The following is an 18,437-nucleotide window of genomic DNA, read 5'->3' as shown; positions in this document are numbered from 1 at the left end:
GTATATGGTCAGTCTATACTCCCTCTGTAGTCTCTGGTATATGGTCAGTCTATACTCCCTCTGTAGTCTCTGGTATATGGTCAGTCTGTACTCTGTAGTCTCTGGTATATGGTCAGTCTGTACTCCCTCTGTAGTCTCTGGTATATGGTCAGTCTGTACTCTGTAGTCTCTGGTATATGGTCAGTCTATACTCCCTCTGTAGTCTCTGGTATATGGGGTCAGTCTGTACTCCCTCTGTAGTCTCTGGTATATGGTCAGTCTGTACTCCCTCTGTAGTCTCTGGTATATGGTCAGTCTGTACTCCCTCTGTAGTCTCTGGTATATGGGGCCAGTCTATACTCCCTCTGTAGTCTCTGGTATATGGTCAGTCTGTACTCCCTCTGTAGTCTCTGGTATATGGGGTCAGTCTATACTCCCTCTGTAGTCTCTGGTATATGGGGCCAGTCTGTACTCCCTCTGTAGTCTCTGGTATATGGTCAGTCTGTACTCCCTCTGTAGTCTCTGGTATATGGTCAGTCTGTACTCCCTCTGTAGTCTCTGGTATATGGGGCCAGTCTGTACTCTGTAGTCTCTGGTATATGTTCAGTCTATACTCCCTCTGTAGTCTCTGGTATATGGTCAGTCTATACTCCCTCTGTAGTCTCTGGTATATGGGGCCAGTCTATACTCCCTCTGTAGTCTCTGGTATATGGGGCCAGTCTGTACTCTGTAGTCTCTGGTATATGTTCAGTCTATACTCCCTCTGTAGTCTCTGGTATATGGTCAGTCTATACTCCCTCTGTAGTCTCTGGTATATGGGGCCAGTCTGTACTCCCTCTGTAGTCTCTGGTATATGGTCAGTCTATACTCCCTCTGTAGTCTCTGGTATATGGGGTCAGTCTGTACTCTGTAGTCTCTGGTATATGGTCAGTCTATACTCCCTCTGTAGTCTCTGGTATATGGTCAGTCTATACTCCCTCTGTAGTCTCTGGTATATGGGGTCAGTCTATACTCCCTCTGTAGTCTCTGGTATATGGGGCCAGTCTATACTCCCTCTGTAGTCTCTGGTATATGGTCAGTCTGTACTCCCTCTGTAGTCTCTGGTATATGGGGTCAGTCTATACTCCCTCTGTAGTCTCTGGTATATGGGGTCAGTCTGTACTCCCTCTGTAGTCTCTGGTATATGGTCAGTCTGTACTCCCTCTGTAGTCTCTGGTATATGGTCAGTCTGTACTCCCTCTGTAGTCTCTGGTATATGGGGTCAGTCTATACTCCCTCTGTAGTCTCTGGTATATGGTCAGTCTATACTCCCTCTGTAGTCTCTGGTATATGGGGTCAGTCTATACTCCCTCTGTAGTCTCTGGTATATGGTCAGTCTGTACTCCCTCTGTAGTCTCTGGTATATGGGGTCAGTCTGTACTCCCTCTGTAGTCTCTGGTATATGGGGCCAGTCTGTACTCCCTCTGTAGTCTCTGGTATATGGTCAGTCTGTACTCCCTCTGTAGTCTCTGGTATATGGTCAGTCTGTACTCCCTCTGTAGTCTCTGGTATATGGGGTCAGTCTGTTCTCCCTCTGTAGTCTCTGGTATATGGGGTCAGTCTGTACTCTGTAATCTCTGGTCTATGGGGTCAGTCTATACTCTGTAATCTCTGGTATATGGTCAGTCTGTACTCTGTAGTCTCTGGTATATGGGGCCAGTCTATACTCCCTCTGTAGTCTCTGGTATATGGGGCCAGTCTGTACTCCCTCTGTAGTCTCTGGTATATGGTCATTCTGTACTCTGTAGTCTCTGGTATATGGGGCCAGTCTATAGTCCCTCTGTAGTCTCTGGTATATGGGGCCAGTCTATACTCCCTCTGTAGTCTCTGGTATATGGGGCCAGTCTGTACTGCCTCTGTAGTCTCTGGTATATGGTCAGTCTGTACTCTGTAGTCTCTGGTATATGGTCAGTCTGTACTCTGTAGTCTCTGGTATATGGGGTCAGTCTGTACTCCCTCTGTAGTCTCTGGTATATGGGGCCAGTCTGTACTCCCTCTGTAGTCTCTGGTATATGGTCAGTCTATACTCCCTCTGTAGTCTCTGGTATATGGGGTCAGTCTGTACTCCCTCTGTAGTCTCTGGTATATGGGGTCAGTCTATACTCCCTCTGTAGTCTCTGGTATATGGGGTCAGTCTGTACTCCCTCTGTAGTCTCTGGTATATGGGGTCAGTCTATACTCACTCTGTAGTCTCTGGTATATGGGGTCAGTCTATACTCCCTCTGTAGTCTCTGGTATATGGTCAGTCTATACTACCTCTGTAGTCTCTGGTATATGGTCAGTCTGTACTCCCTCTGTAGTCTCTGATATATGGTCAGTCTGTACTCTGTAGTCTCTGGTATATGGTCAGTCTATACTCCCTCTGTAGTCTCTGGTATATGGGGCCAGTCTATACTCCCTCTGTAGTCTCTGGTATATGGGGTCAGTCTGTACTCTGTAGTCTCTGGTATATGGGGCCAGTCTATACTCCCTCTGTAGTCTCTGGTATATGGGGCCAGTCTATACTCCCTCTGTAGTCTCTGGTATATGGTCAGTCTGTACTCTGTAGCCTCTGGTATATGGTCAGTCTATACTCCCTCTGTAGTCTCTGGTATATGGTCAGTCTATACTCCCTCTGTAGTCTCTGGTATATGGGGCCAGTCTGTACTCCCTCTGTAGTCTCTGGTATATGGTCAGTCTGTACTCCCTCTGTAGTCTCTGGTATATGGGGTCAGTCTGTACTCCCTCTGTAGTCTCTGGTATATGGGGTCAGTCTATACTCCCTCTGTAGTCTCTGGTATATGGGGCCAGTCTATACTCCCTCTGTAGTCTCTGGTATATGGGGTCAGTCTGTACTCCCTCTGTAGTCTCTGGTATATGGTCAGTCTGTACTCTGTAGTCTCTGGTATATGGTCAGTCTGTTCTCCCTCTGTAGTCTCTGGTATATGGTCAGTCTATACTCTGTAGTCTCTGGTATATGGTCAGTCTATACTCCCTCTGTAGTCTCTGGTATATGGGGTCAGTCTGTACTCCCTCTGTAGTCTCTGGTATATGGGGTCAGTCTATACTCCCTCTGTAGTCTCTGGTATATGGGGTCAGTCTGTACTCCCTCTGTAGTCTCTGGTATATGGCCAGTCTGTACTCTGTAGTCTCTGGTATATGGCCAGTCTGTACTCCCTCTGTAGTCTCTGGTATATGGTCAGTCTGTACTGTGTAGTCTCTGGTATATGGTCAGTCTGTACTCCCTCTGTAGTCTCTGGTATATGGGGCCAGTCTGTACTCTGTAGTCTCTGGTATATGGTCAGTCTATACTCCCTCTGTAGTCTCTGGTATATGGGGTCAGTCTGTACTCCCTCTGTAGTCTCTGGTATATGGGGTCAGTCTGTACTCCCTCTGTAGTCTCTGGTATATGGTCAGTCTGTACTCTGTAGTCTCTGGTATATGGTCAGTCTGTACTCCCTCTGTAGTCTCTGGTATATGGTCAGTCTGTACTCCCTCTGTAGTCTCTGGTATATGGTCAGTCTATACTCCCTCTGTAGTCTCTGGTATATGGCCAGTCTATACTCCCTCTGTAGTCTCTGGTATATGGGGCCAGTCTGTACTCCCTCTGTAGTCTCTGGTATATGGGGTCAGTCTATACTCCCTCTGTAGTCTCTGGTATATGGGGCCAGTCTGTACTCCCTCTGTAGTCTCTGGTATATGGTCAGTCTATACGCCCTCTGTAGTCTCTGGTATATGGGGCCAGTCTGTACTCCCTCTGTAGTCTCTGGTATATGGCCAGTCTGTACTCCCTCTGTAGTCTCTGGTATATGGTCAGTCTATACTCCCTCTGTAGTCTCTGGTATATGGTCAGTCTGTACTCCCTCTGTAGTCTCTGGTATATGGCCAGTCTGTACTCCCTCTGTAGTCTCTGGTATATGGTCAGTCTATACTCCCTCTGTAGTCTCTGGTATATGGTCAGTCTATACTCCCTCTGTAGTCTCTGGTATATGGGGCCAGTCTATACTCCCTCTGTAGTCTCTGGTATATGGGGTCAGTCTGTACTCTGTAGTCTCTGGTATATGGACAGTCTGTACTCTGTAGTCTCTGGTATATGGTCAGTCTGTAATCCCTCTGTAGTCTCTGGTATATGGGGTCAGTCTGTAATCCCTCTGTAGTCTCTGGTATATGGGGTCAGTCTGTACTCCCTCTGTAGTCTCTGGTATATGGTCAGTCTATACTCCCTCTGTAGTCTCTGGTATATGGTCAGTCTATACTCCCTCTGTAGTCTCTGGTATATGGGGCCTGTCTATACTCCCTCTGTAGTCTCTGGTATATGGTCAGTCTGTACTCCCTCTGTAGTCTCTGGTATATGGGGCCAGTCTGTACTCTGTAGTCTCTGGTATATGGTCAGTCTGTACTCCCTCTGTAGTCTCTGGTATATGGGGTCAGTCTATACTCCCTCTGTAGTCTCTGGTATATGGTCAGTCTGTACTCTGTAGTCTCTGGTATATGGGGTCAGTCTATACTCCCTCTGTAGTCTCTGGTATATGGGGTCAGTCTATACTCCCTCTGTAGTCTCTGGTATATGGTCAGTCTGTACTCTGTAGTCTCTGGTATATTGTCAGTCTGTACCCTGTAGTCTCTGGTATATGGTCAGTCTGTACTCCCTCTGTAGTCTCTGGTATATGGGGCCAGTCTGTACTCCCTCTGTAGTCTCTGGTATATGGTCAGTCTGTACTCCCTCTGTAGTCTCTGGTATATGGGGCCAGTCTGTACTCTGTAGTCTCTGGTATATGGTCAGTCTATACTCCCTCTGTAGTCTCTGGTATATGGTCAGTCTGTACTCCCTCTGTAGTCTCTGGTATATGGGGCCAGTCTATACTCCCTCTGTAGTCTCTGGTATATGGGGCCAGTCTATACTCCCTCTGTAGTCTCTGGTATATGGGGTCAGTCTGTACTCCCTCTGTAGTCTCTGGTATATGGGGCCAGTCTATACTCCCTCTGTAGTCTCTGGTATATGGTCAGTCTGTACTCTGTAGCCTCTGGTATATGGTCAGTCTATACTCCCTCTGTAGTCTCTGGTATATGGGGCCAGTCTGTACTCCCTCTGTAGTCTCTGGTATATGGGGTCAGTCTGTACTCCCTCTGTAGTCTCTGGTATATGGTCAGTCTGTACTCCCTCTGTAGTCTCTGGTATATGGTCAGTCTGTACTCCCTCTGTAGTCTCTGGTATATGGTCAGTCTGTACTCCCTCTGTAGTCTCTGGTATATGGGGTCAGTCTGTACTCCCTCTGTAGTCTCTGGTATATGGTCAGTCTATACTCCCTCTGTAGTCTCTGGTATATGGGGCCAGTCTGTACTCCCTCTGTAGTCTCTGGTATATGGTCAGTCTGTACTCCCTCTGTAGTCTCTGGTATATGGGGCCAGTCTGTACTCCCTCTGTAGTCTCTGGTATATGGTCAGTCTGTACTCCCTCTGTAGCCTCTGGTATATGGTCAGTCTGTACTCCCTCTGTAGTCTCTGGTATATGGGGTCAGTCTGTACTCCCTCTGTAGTCTCTGGTACATGGGGTCAGTCTGTACTCCCTCTGTAGTCTCTGGTATATGGGGCCAGTCTGTACTCTGTAGTCTCTGGTATATGGGGCCAGTCTGTACTCTGTAGTCTCTGGTATATGGTCATTCTGTACTCCCTCTGTAGTCTCTGGTATATGGGGTCAGTCTATACTCCCTCTGTAGTCTCTGGTATATGGGGTCAGTCTATACTCCCTCTGTAGTCTCTGGTATATGGGGCCAGTCTGTACTCCCTCTGTAGTCTCTGGTATATGGTCAGTCTATACTCCCTCTGTAGTCTCTGGTATATGGGGCCAGTCTGTACTCCCTCTGTAGTCTCTGGTATATGGTCAGTCTGTAATCCCTCTGTAGTCTCTGATATATGGTCAGTCTGTACTCTGTAGTCTCTGGTATATGGGGTCAGTCTGTACTCCCTCTGTAGCCTCTGGTATATGGTCAGTCTGTACTCCCTCTGTAGCCTCTGGTATATGGTCAGTCTGTACTCCCTCTGTAGTCTCTGGTATATGGGGCCAGTCTGTACTCTGTAGTCTCTGATATATGGTCAGTCTGTACTCTGTAGTCTCTGGTATATGGGGTCAGTCTGTACTCCCTCTGTAGTCTCTGGTATATGGGGCCAGTCTGTACTCTGTAGTCTCTGATATATGGTCAGTCTGTACTCTGTAGTCTCTGGTATATGGTCAGTCTGTACTCCCTCTGTAGTCTCTGGTATATGGGGTCAGTCTATACTCCCTCTGTAGTCTCTGGTATATGGTCAGTCTGTACTCCCTCTGTAGCCTCTGGTATATGGTCAGTCTGTACTCCCTCTGTAGCCTCTGGTATATGGTCAGTCTGTACTCCCTCTGTAGTCTCTGGTATATGGGGCCAGTCTGTACTCCCTCTGTAGTCTCTGGTATATGGTCAGTCTGTACTCCCTCTGTAGTCTCTGGTATATGGTCAGTCTGTACTCCCTCTGTAGTCTCTGGTATATGGGGTCAGTCTGTACTCCCTCTGTAGTCTCTGGTATATGGGGTCAGTCTGTACTCCCTCTGTAGTCTCTGGTACATGGGGTCAGTCTGTACTCCCTCTGTAGTCTCTGGTATATGGGGCCAGTCTGTACTCTGTAGTCTCTGGTATATGGGGCCAGTCTGTACTCTGTAGTCTCTGGTATATGGTCATTCTGTACTCCCTCTGTAGTCTCTGGTATATGGGGTCAGTCTATACTCCCTCTGTAGTCTCTGGTATATGGGGTCAGTCTATACTCCCTCTGTAGTCTCTGGTATATGGGGTCAGTCTGTACTCCCTCTGTAGTCTCTGGTATATGGGGTCAGTCTGTACTCCCTCTGTAGTCTCTGGTATATGGGGTCAGTCTATACTCCCTCTGTAGTCTCTGGTATATGGTCAGTCTGTACTTCCTCTGTAGTCTCTGGTATATGGGGTCAGTCTGTACTCCCTCTGTAGTCTCTGGTATATGGTCAGTCTGTACTCCCTCTGTAGTCTCTGGTATATGGTCAGTCTGTACTCCCTCTGTAGTCTCTGATATATGGTCAGTCTATACTCCCTCTGTAGTCTCTGGTATATGGTCAGTCTGTACTCTGTAGTCTCTGGTATATGGTCAGTCTGTACTCTGTAGTCTCTGGTATATGGTCAGCCTGTACTCTGTAGTCTCTGGTATATGGCCAGTCTGTACTCTGTAGTCTCTGGTATATGGCCAGTCTGTACTCTGTAGTCTCTGGTATATGGCCAGTCTGTACTCTGTAGTCTCTGGTATATGGCCAGTCTGTACTCTGTAGTCTCTGGTATATGGGGCCAGTCTGTACTCTGTAGTCTCTGGTATATGGTCAGTCTGTACTCTGTAGTCTCTGGTATATGGCCAGTCTGTACTCTGTAGTCTCTGGTATATGGTCAGTCTGTACTCTGTAGTCTCTGGTATATGGTCAGTCTGTACTCCCTCTGTAGTCTCTGGTATATGGGGCCAGTCTGTACTCTGTACACTCTCGTATATATTCAGTCTGTACTCTGTAGTCTCTGGTATATGGCGAGTCTGTACTCTGTAGTCTCTGGTATATGGTCAGCCTGTACTCTGTAGTCTCTGGTATATGGGGTCAGTCTATACTCCCTCTGTAGTTTCTGGTATATGGGGCCAGTCTGTACTCCCTCTGTAGTCTCTGGTATATGGTCAGTCTGTACTCTGTAGTCTCTGGTATATGGTCAGTCTGTACTCTGTAGTCTCTGGTATATGGTCAGTCTGTACTGTGCAGACTCTGGTATATGGTCAGTCTGTACTCTGTAGTCTCTGGTATATGGGGTCAGTCTGTACTCTGTAGTTTCTGGTATATGGGGTCAGTCTGTACTCCCTCTGTAGCCTCTGGTATATGGTCAGTCTGTAATCCCTCTGTAGTTTCTGGTATATGGTCAGTCTGTACTCCCTCTGTAGTCTCTGGTATATGGCGAGTCTGTACTCTGTAGTCTCTGGTATATGGTCAGTCTATACTCCCTCTGTAGTCTCTGGTATATGGGGCCAGTCTATACTCCCTCTGTAGTCTCTGGTATATGGGGTCAGTCTGTACTCCCTCTGTAGTCTCTGGTATATGGTCAGTCTGTACTCCCTCTGTAGTCTCTGGTATATGGGGTCAGTCTATACTCCCTCTGTAGTCTCTGGTATATGGGGCCAGTCTATACTCCCTCTGTAGTCTCTGGTATATGGGGTCAGTCTGTACTCCCTCTGTAGCCTCTGGTATATGGTCAGTCTGTACTCCCTCTGTAGTCTCTGGTATATGGTCAGTCTGTAATCCCTCTGTAGTCTCTGGTATATGGTCAGTCTGTACTCTGTACACTCTGGTATATGGTCAGTCTGTACTCTGTAGTCTCTGGTATATGGTCAGCCTGTACTCTGTAGTCTCTGGTATATGGTCAGTCTGTACTCTGTAGTCTCTGGTATATGGTCAGTCTGTACTGTGCAGACTCTGGTGTATAGCCAGTCTGTACTCTGTAGTCTCTGACCATATACCAGAGACTACAGAGTACAGACTGGCCATATACCAGAGACTACAGAGGGAGTACAGACTGACCATATACCAGAGACTACAGAGTACAGACTGGCCATATACCAGTCTGTACTCCCTCTGTAGTCTCTGGTATATGGCCAGTCTGTACTCTGTAGTCTCTGGTATATGGCCAGTCTGTACTCCCTCTGTAGTCTCTGGTATATGGTCAGTCTATACTCCCTCTGTAGTCTCTGGTATATGGTCAGTCTATACTCCCTCTGTAGTCTCTGGTATATGGTCAGTCTGTACTCCCTCTGTAGTCTCTGGTATATGGTCAGTCTGTACTCCCTCTGTAGTCTCTGGTATATGGGGCCAGTCTGTAATCCCTCTGTAGTCTCTGGTATATGGGGCCAGTCTGTACTCTGTAGTCTCTGGTATATGGGGTCAGTCTATACTCCCTCTGTAGTCTCTGGTATATGGGGCCAGTCTGTACTCCCTCTGTAGTCTCTGGTATATGGTCAGTCTATACTCCCTCTTTAGTCTCTGGTATATGGGGCCAGTCTATACTCCCTCTGTAGTCTCTGGTATATGGGGTCAGTCTGTACTCTGTAGTCTCTGGTATATGGGGTCAGTCTGTACTCTGTAGTCTCTGGTATATGGTCAGTCTGTACTCCCTCTGTAGTCTCTGGTATATGGGGCCAGTCTGTACTCCCTCTGTAGTCTCTGGTATATGGTCAGTCTGTACTCTGTAGTCTCTGGTATATGGTCAGTCTGTACTCCCTCTGTAGTCTCTGGTATATGGTCAGTCTGTAATCCCTCTGTAGTCTCTGGTATATAGTCAGTCTGTACTCTGTACACTCTGGTATATGGTCAGTCTGTACTCTGTAGTCTCTGGTATATGGTCAGTCTGTATTCTGTAGTCTCTGGTATATGGTCAGTCTGTACTCTGTAGTCTCTGGTATATGGTCAGTCTGTACTCTGTAGTCTCTGGTATATGGTCAGTCTGTACTCCCTCTGTAGTCTCTGGTATATGGTCAGTCTGTACTCTGTAGTCTCTGGTATATGGTCAGTCTGTACTCTGTAGTCTCTGGTATATGGTCAGTCTGTACTCTGTAGTCTCTGGTATATGGTCAGTCTGTACTCTGTAGTCTCTGGTATATGGTCAGTCTGTACTCTGTCGTCTCTGGTCAGTCTGTACTCTGTCGTCTCTGGTATATGGTCAGTTTCTGGGATTCTCTGATGTCGTTCCTCTAGACGCTGATGTAATCCTCCTTCCTCTTGTCTATTGTCTTCTGGATCTGGCTTTCCGTAATGCTGTGCTGGTTAGCGGCTTGGTCAGGTTGGGTTGGATGTGCTGGTTGGCGGCTTGGTCAGGTTGGGTTTGGATGACATGTTCCCGGGGGCTTTGTGTTCCTGGAGTTTCTTGATGCAGCAAGGCTTTGTGATGGTAGGAGCTCGGACTGCTGCTGTGTAGATAGGCCCTGAATGATAGCACCTTCTTGTGGACAGCAAAGTAAAGCGGGAACCTGCCCAGCTCTGCCTGACAGGCGCTGTTAGAAGTGCTCCGATGGACCTTGAGAAGGTATTTACAGAATTCCAGGTGGAAGACTTCTGTGGGTCCAGAGTCCCACTTTCACCAGTTTGGGTATATCTCGGGGCCCCAGACTTCACTGCCATACAGGAGGATTGGGGCAATGATGGTGTCGAACATTTTCACTCACACGGTCACTGGTGGTCTAAGATGGTAGAAGGTTCGGCAGGCTTTGTCTTTTAGGATTTGTGTAGCTTGTTTGAAGCTCCCTGTTTAGCTGATTTCCAGGCCCAGGTAAGTATACCTGTCTGTTTCTGCAAGTGGGCGGTTGTTCAGCAGGAAGGTAGGAGGCCCGGCTGGTTTCCGTTTTCTCCTCTGGAACACCATGACGTTGGTTTTCATCGGGTTGATGGGCAGAGCCCACATAGTGCTGAAATTCTCCAGGATGAGCAGCTGGTCTTGGAGACCTTTCTCGGTTGGTGAGAGTAGGAGAAGGTCATCTGCATACAAGACGGGTGTCATGGAGGGTGAGGCCTGGTGCAGAGGAGGACTCCAGGGCTGCTGCCAGCTCATTGATGTAGATGTTAAAGAAAGTAGGACTGAGGCTGTAGCCATGTCTTCCCTCCTATTCCACTCTCCAGAAGTTTCAGGAATAGGCCTGGGGGCCACACTGAGTTAATGGCCTTTTTGAAGTCTACAAAGCAGGCGTAGATCTTTCCGTGCTTTGTATGGTGGATGTGGCTCCTGATGAGTTGTTGCAGGGTGAAGATGTGGTCTGTGGTGCGGTGATTTGGCATGAACCCTGCTTGGCTCTTGCTGAGATCGTCGTGTTCGGTGAGGAAGCTGAGGATCCTCTTATTTAGGATACTATTAAAGAGTTTCCCCAGGTTGCTGCTGACGCATATCCCTCTGTAGTTGGCCGGGTCGTACCTGTCTCCACTCTTGTGTATGGGGGTTATTAGGCCATTGTTCCAGCTCTGGGGGAAGGAGCCGGCACTTAGCACGATGTTACAGAGCTTGGATATGGCTGTCAGGATTAATGGCGGGCTGTATTTTACCATTTCTGGGAGGATCCCATCTGGGCCGCTGGACTTTCTCCCCTTTATTGATGGGATCCTCTCAGTTATCTCCTGCACTGTGATCGGTGTATCTAGTGGGTCCTCTCTGTAATCTCCTGCACTGTGATCGGTGTATCTAGTGGGTCCTCTCTGTAATCTCCTGCACTGTGATCGGTGTATCTAGTGGGTCCTCTCTGTAATCTCCTGCACTGTGATCGGTGTATCTAGTGGGTCCTTTCTGTAATCTCCTGCACTGTGATCGGTGTATCTAGTGGGTCCTCTCTGTAATCTCCTGCACTGTGATCGGTGTATCTAGTGGGTCCTCTCTGTAATCTCCTGCACTGTGATCGGTGTATCTAGTGGGTACTCTCTGTAATCTCCTGCACTGTGATCGGTGTATCTAGTGGGTCCTCTCTGTAATCTCCTGCACTGTGATCGGTGTATCTAGTGGGTCCTCTCTGTAATCTCCTGCACTGTGATCGGTGTATCTAGTGGGTCCTCTCTGTAATCTCCTGCACTGTGATCGGTGTATCTAGTGGGTTTTGGAAATCTTTGATTGTCTTCTCCATGTCTTTTAGCTTTTTCTCGATCTCCTTTTGTTCTGGGCTTAGGTCTTCCTTTGGGATGTTTTTATACAGGTCACTGAAGTATCTCTCTATCTCCTATCTATCTCTCCTATTTATCTATCTATCCTTCCATGCATTGTCTATCTACCAATTATGTATCTATCTCCTCTTTATCTCTCTCGTTATTTATTGGCATGTTTCCTATCTCTGTAATTATATCACCTGTGACTATACCTGATGCACTGACTATAATTATATCACCTGTGACTATACCTGATGCACTGACTGTAATTATATCACCTGTGACTATACCTGATGCACTGACTATAATTATATCACCTGTGACTATACCTGATGCACTGACTATAATTATATCACCTGTGACTATACCTGATGCACTGACTATAATTATATCACCTGTGACTATACCTGATGCACTGACTATAATTATATCACCTGTGACTATACCTGATGCACTGACTATAATTATATCACCTGTGACTATACCTGATGCACTGACTATAATTATATCACCTGTGACTATACCTGATGCACTGACTGTAATTATATCACCTGTGACATACTAAGGAAATCCTCAAATCATGACCTGTTGTTAAGGCCTGAGGACTGGAATTAAGAAGCACTGCTCTATATCAGTGCTTCTCAAATCCAGTCCTCAGGCCTCACCAACAGGTCATGTTTTGAGGATATCCCATACAAAGACACCTGAGAGAATACTTGATGCACTGAGTATAATTATCACCTGTGACATACTAAGGAAATCCTTAAATCATGACCTGTTGTTGAGGCCTGAGGACTGGAATTGAGAAGCACTGCTCTATACGACACATCCATGTAACAACATATAATATAGTACATCCACTATATGGTGCAACTACTATATGACATATCCGCTATATGGCACATCCACTATATGGCACATCCGCTATATGACACATCCACTATATGATACATCTGCTATATGGTACATCCACTATATGATACATCTGCTATATGGTACATCCACTATATGATACATCTGCTATATGGTACACCCACATCCACTATATGGTACATCCGATATATGACACATCCGCTATATGACACATCCGCTATATGGTACATCCACTATATGATACATCTGCTATATGGTACACCCACATCCACTATATGGTACATCCGATATATGACACATCCGCTATATGGTACACCCACATCCACTATATGGTACATCCGATATATATGACACATCCGCTATATGGTACATCCACTATATGGCACATCCGATATATGACACATCCGCTATATGGTACACCCACATCCACTATATGGTACATCCGATATATATGACACATCCGATATATGACACATCCACTATATGACACATCCGATATATGACACATCCGCTATATGACACATCCGATATATGACACATCCGATATATGACACATCCGATATATAGTACATCCGCTATATGACACATCCGCTATATGACACATCCACTATATGACACATCCGCTATATGACACATCCACTATATGACACATCCGCTATATGACACATCCGCTATATGACACATCCGCTATATGACACATCCGCTATATGACACATCCGCTATATGACACATCCGCTATATGGTACATTCGCTATATGGTACATTCGCTATATGACACATCCACTATATGGTACATTCGCTATATGGTACATTCGCTATATGACACATCCACTATATGACACATCCACTATATGGTACATTCGCTATATGGTACATTCGCTATATGACACATCCACTATATGGTACATTCGCTATATGGTACATCCACTATATGATACATCTGCTATATGGTACACCCACATCCACTATATGGTACATTCGCTATATGACACATCCACTATATGGTACATTCGCTATATGACACATCCACTATATGGTACATTCGCTATATGACACATCCACTAAATGACACATCCGATATATGGCACATCCGCTATATGGCCCATTCACTATATGGTATACCCACATCCACTATATGACACATCCACTATATGATACATCTGCTATATGGTATACCCACATCCACTATATGGTACATCTGCTATATGGTACATCCGATATATGACACATCTGCTATATGGTACACCCACATCCACTATATGGTACATCTGCTATATGGTACATCCGATATATGGCACATCCGCTATATGGCCCATTCACTATATGGTATACCCACATCCACTATATGACACATCCACTATATGATACATCTGCTATATGGTACACCCACATCCACTATATGGTACATCTGCTATATGGTACATCCGATATATGACACATCCGCTATATGGTACACCCACATCCACTATATGGCACATCCGATATATGACACATCCGCTATATAGTACATCCGATATATGGCACACCTGCTATATGGTACATCCACTATATGGCACATCCACTATATGACACATCCAGTAAATGACACATCCAGTAAATGACACATCCACTATATGGCACATCCACTATATGGCACATCCAATATATGGTACATCCGATATATGACACATCTGCTATATGGTACATCCGATATATGGTACATCCACTATATGACACATCCATTATATGACACATCCATTATATGACACATCCACTATATGGTACATCCGATATATGGCACATCTGCTATATGGTACATCCGCTATATGGCAAATCCACTATATGGCAAATCCACTATATGACACATCTACTATATGACACATCCACTATATGGCACATCCGATATATGGCACATCCGATATATGGTACATGACACATCCACTATATGGCACATCCACTATATGGCACATCCGATATATGGCACATCCGATATATGGCACATCCACTATATGGCACATCCGATATATGGCACATCCATGTAACAACATATAATGACAAGGGATGAGCTGACTTGCTGAACTGTTAAGATTTGTCCACGTTCTCTGAACCAGAACGCTCGGCAGTGACTCCTGGTGGCTGGAGAAGTTGATGCCGCCCTAGGGAAGCACAGGCTGTACCCATGTTTTCTTGGCAGCCGTAGTGCGGCATCCAACATCTCCAGCCACCGGGAGACAAATGCTGCCGAGTGTTCAGGTTCAGAGAACGTTGCTGGGCCCCAACCGCAGGGCGAGTCCGCTCAGTACTAATAATGAGGTGTATAGGCAGGTGGAGGCTCCGGCACAGATATCTGTTTGGGAACTGGATTGTTATAAAGAGCACATTCCCAATCTATGTATATTTAGTGTATGTGCACACTGCGGAACAGGCAAGGAATTCATGCACAATCCGCAGCACGGAAGTTCCATCTGTCCCATTGGTTCACTGGGATTTCTCCAGCACAATCCGTAGTCCGCACAAAGAATTGACCTGTCCGTAGTGTGCACAGACCCCAAGTGATAGGGAAACTGTAGACTGTTCTTATTGTAGGAGAGATACATAGATATAGCAGCCAGTCTCTGCTCCCTTTCTGTGTTATAGTCACCCCCATAGCTGACGCCCCGTGACCCTTGACCTGCAGTCTGCTCCCTTCCTGTGTTATAGTAAGGAGTCAGGTGTTTAGTAACCCCCTATAGCTGACACCCCGTGACCCCTGACCTGCAGTCTTCTCCCATCTATACAGAATGTAGTCTCCCCGGTACAATGTCCTGAATGATGAGTCTATGCTCAGTACAGCTGTTCCTGTTATGACGTCCATATCTGGTGGGCTGCAGCATATAAGTAACATATAGTACTCGCTGGCAGTGTGCTGGTTGTTTCCATGGACAGGCCGACCCTCCCGACGCAGTAGATTGAGGGCAGCGTCTGGAGGACAGATCCCAGGGAGACACCGTAGGGGTCAGGACATCAGGGTTTGACATAAAGGGACTGTGATGGCCTTTGTGCTTTATGGAGCCACCTGCTGCCGTTGTGTCGGGGCTGACAGTTTCACTAGCAGCGCCCCCCCTCCCCCCCCCCCACCATCTTATGGGCGGTCTCTGCTGATCCTTTTCTCACCAGTCTCTATTCTTACCCCCTAACTTCTTTTTGCCTTCTTTAGCCCTGAAGATAAAAGTGAAGGAGATCGCCTACATCAATGGGGACACGAAGATCATCCCAGAAACAAAGAGCAAAACCATTTACAAGCTGAATGGGGTCAGCGAGAGAGATCTGAGGAAGACTGTGCTGTGGCTGAAGGACGGCCTGCAGTGTACCTGCGACGAGATGAATGACATCAACGCTCCCTATCTGGTGATGGGACAGAAGCTGGGGGGGGAGCTGGTCATCACCTCCGTCAAACGCTGGCAGAAAGGCCAACGGGAATTTAAGAGGATCTCACGCAGCATCCGCAAGCTGCAGTGCTAGTGCCGCCATGACGGACTCGCCGCTCAGCACCGGCGCTCGGCTTTTTGCACCTTCCTCCCTTTTTGGGGACCCATCCTTCCTGAAGTATAACACAAGGACTGGGGGGTGGCTTTTCTATGAGATTATTTTTATTATAATTATTATTGAGAAAAAAAAACTTGTAAATATTATGAAAACTGCAAAAAAAAAAAAATCAAAACTATTTTTTATGATGGCGACAAATTAAAATGTAGAAAAATATTTACTGGCTACAAACTGGTTGAATCTTCCCACTTTTCTTTATTGTATCCTGTAGGATTGATAGAATTTGGGAGGTCGCCATATTTGTAGCTGGGAGGACGCCATATTTGTAGCATTTTCTATATGACCTTTCCTTTCCCACTGACCGCCGTTACATGGGGAGTTTCTTCTCGGTATCGAGGGCTTTCTGGCTTTCCGGGTTCCTCAATGTTACATTGTGTTGCCCATCAGGTGACGGGGAGAATAACTTTCTAAAAAGATTCCATGTAAATGGATAAAAGGGAAGAGAGTTTTTTTTAAATTTGAAGTGAAATGTAGGTGAAATTCCACAATTAATCTTTTCCATTAGTTTGATACAAACCCCTCCGAGATCTCAGTCCTCTGGAGACGTCACATTGTAAAACCATCCATAACCTTGGCGAAGAGTCGGTCGTTTCACCTGGTGTAAATAATCGATGTCTCGTTGGTTACTGAACCCCGTGAATTATAGGACACCAGAATAATATGTAGTCAGCACAAAGCTTCATTCTTACACCGACACATTCACTGACACAGACAGCGTAAGTGAGGACTAATGCGCCAGATTCATCTCAGGATGTCAGGGAGTTTGACAATTGGACTTATTTTTGAAGTGACATTTGTGATGGTTATAGTCACATTTGTGATAGGGTTAATGACTGTGATTTTGTGCGTTAGGAATGAAGTTGAGAAGTTGACAAAGTCATTATGATTTCATGTAGTCGGCAGGAGACAAGTAGGACAGGGAACAGACGCCACAGAGTGCCTGGGACTCCATCATCCTCCTCCGTTACATTAGGGAAAAGTGTGCAGTGTCACATCTCAGGGTCGCCGGCTCGTGTCCAGTCATGGTTGTCACCTTTGCGCCCACATTTGCCCTCCACAATGTCAGACGTGATGTCATAAAATCCCTGAGAGACCCCGAGTCCTGAAGATACAAAGCACTGAGGTCCAGGCCTGAGGGTTCAGCATCAGGCACCCAAGTACACAAGGCTTCTGTATTCCTGCACTGGGTCAGAGAAGATGCAGACGTTTCCCATCCTCTCCTGGGACCATCTGTTTTCCCCTTTAACTCTTTGACAGCCACCATGGCTGCATTCAAAGCCTTTTCTTGTGCAAACAGCCTGCGACCCCCCAGGAACCTTCCATTCCAGCTGTTACCACAGAGAACACATGAAAGCACACATGCCGCAGAGACTCAGCCGCCATTTGGTCCAATCTTTGGCGCTATCACTTGTGTTATTTGTAGTTTTACACAGGACTCGGTAGATGACAAATCTGATAACCATCTAATACACAGGTAATACATCTAATACACATATAATACCTCTAACACAGAGATAATACACAGGTAATACATCTAATACACAGATAATACACAGGTAATACATCTAATATATATCTTATACACAGATAATACATCTAATACACAGGTAATACATCTAATACACAGATAATACACAGGTAATACATCTAATATATATCTTATACACAGATAATACATCTAATACACAGGTAATACATCTAATACACAGATAATACACAGGTAATACATCTAATATATATCTTATACACAGATAATACATCTAATACACAGGTAATACATCTAATACACAGATAATACACAGGTAATACATCTAATATATATCTTATACACAGATAATACATCTAATATATATCTTATACACAGATAATACATCTAATACACAGGTAATACATCTAATACACAGATAATACATCTAATATATATCTTATACACAGATAACACATCTAATACACAGGTAATACACAGATAAGTCCGGAACCTTCCACCAGGTTGTATCAGTAACCCAGGGTTAGTCCAATCATCTCATGTCACTGCCCCTTTAAGAGCTTTCCATTGTTTCAGTGACAGGTCAGTGTGATTGTCTTTGTACTATATGCGGCGCGGTACCTGAGAGAGTTGTACAAATTGCTTCTATACTACTGTAAATAATGAAACCTATATTATTGTATAGACACTAGACAGAACCTTCTCTTCTCATTTTTGTATTATTTTCGTGTGGTTTATAGAGCGATGTATTTTATCCCCGGCGGCCGTCTCATCTCTATACTTATTGGACATTTTCTGGAGACTTTTTATTGTTATAATAACTAA

General features: G+C 45.7%; 1 protein-coding gene across 1 annotated transcript in view; it reads left to right on the top strand.

Annotated features, from left to right (window-relative positions):
• Positions 1 to 16,240, top strand: part of SFRP2 (secreted frizzled related protein 2) — a 30,271-nt gene extending 14,031 nt beyond the window's left edge. The window contains exon 3 of the mRNA XM_069978715.1: positions 15,738 to 16,240. Coding sequence (XP_069834816.1) covers positions 15,738 to 16,042 — 305 coding nt within the window. The 3' untranslated portion in view covers positions 16,043 to 16,240. The remainder of the gene's footprint in view (positions 1 to 15,737) is intronic.
• The last annotated feature ends 2,197 nt before the right edge of the window (positions 16,241 to 18,437 follow it).

The sequence above is a fragment of the Dendropsophus ebraccatus genome, chromosome 7, assembly GCF_027789765.1.
Source record: "Dendropsophus ebraccatus isolate aDenEbr1 chromosome 7, aDenEbr1.pat, whole genome shotgun sequence".
Classification (NCBI taxonomy): Eukaryota; Metazoa; Chordata; class Amphibia; order Anura; family Hylidae; genus Dendropsophus; species Dendropsophus ebraccatus.
This window is presented reverse-complemented; position numbering and strand designations above follow the sequence as displayed.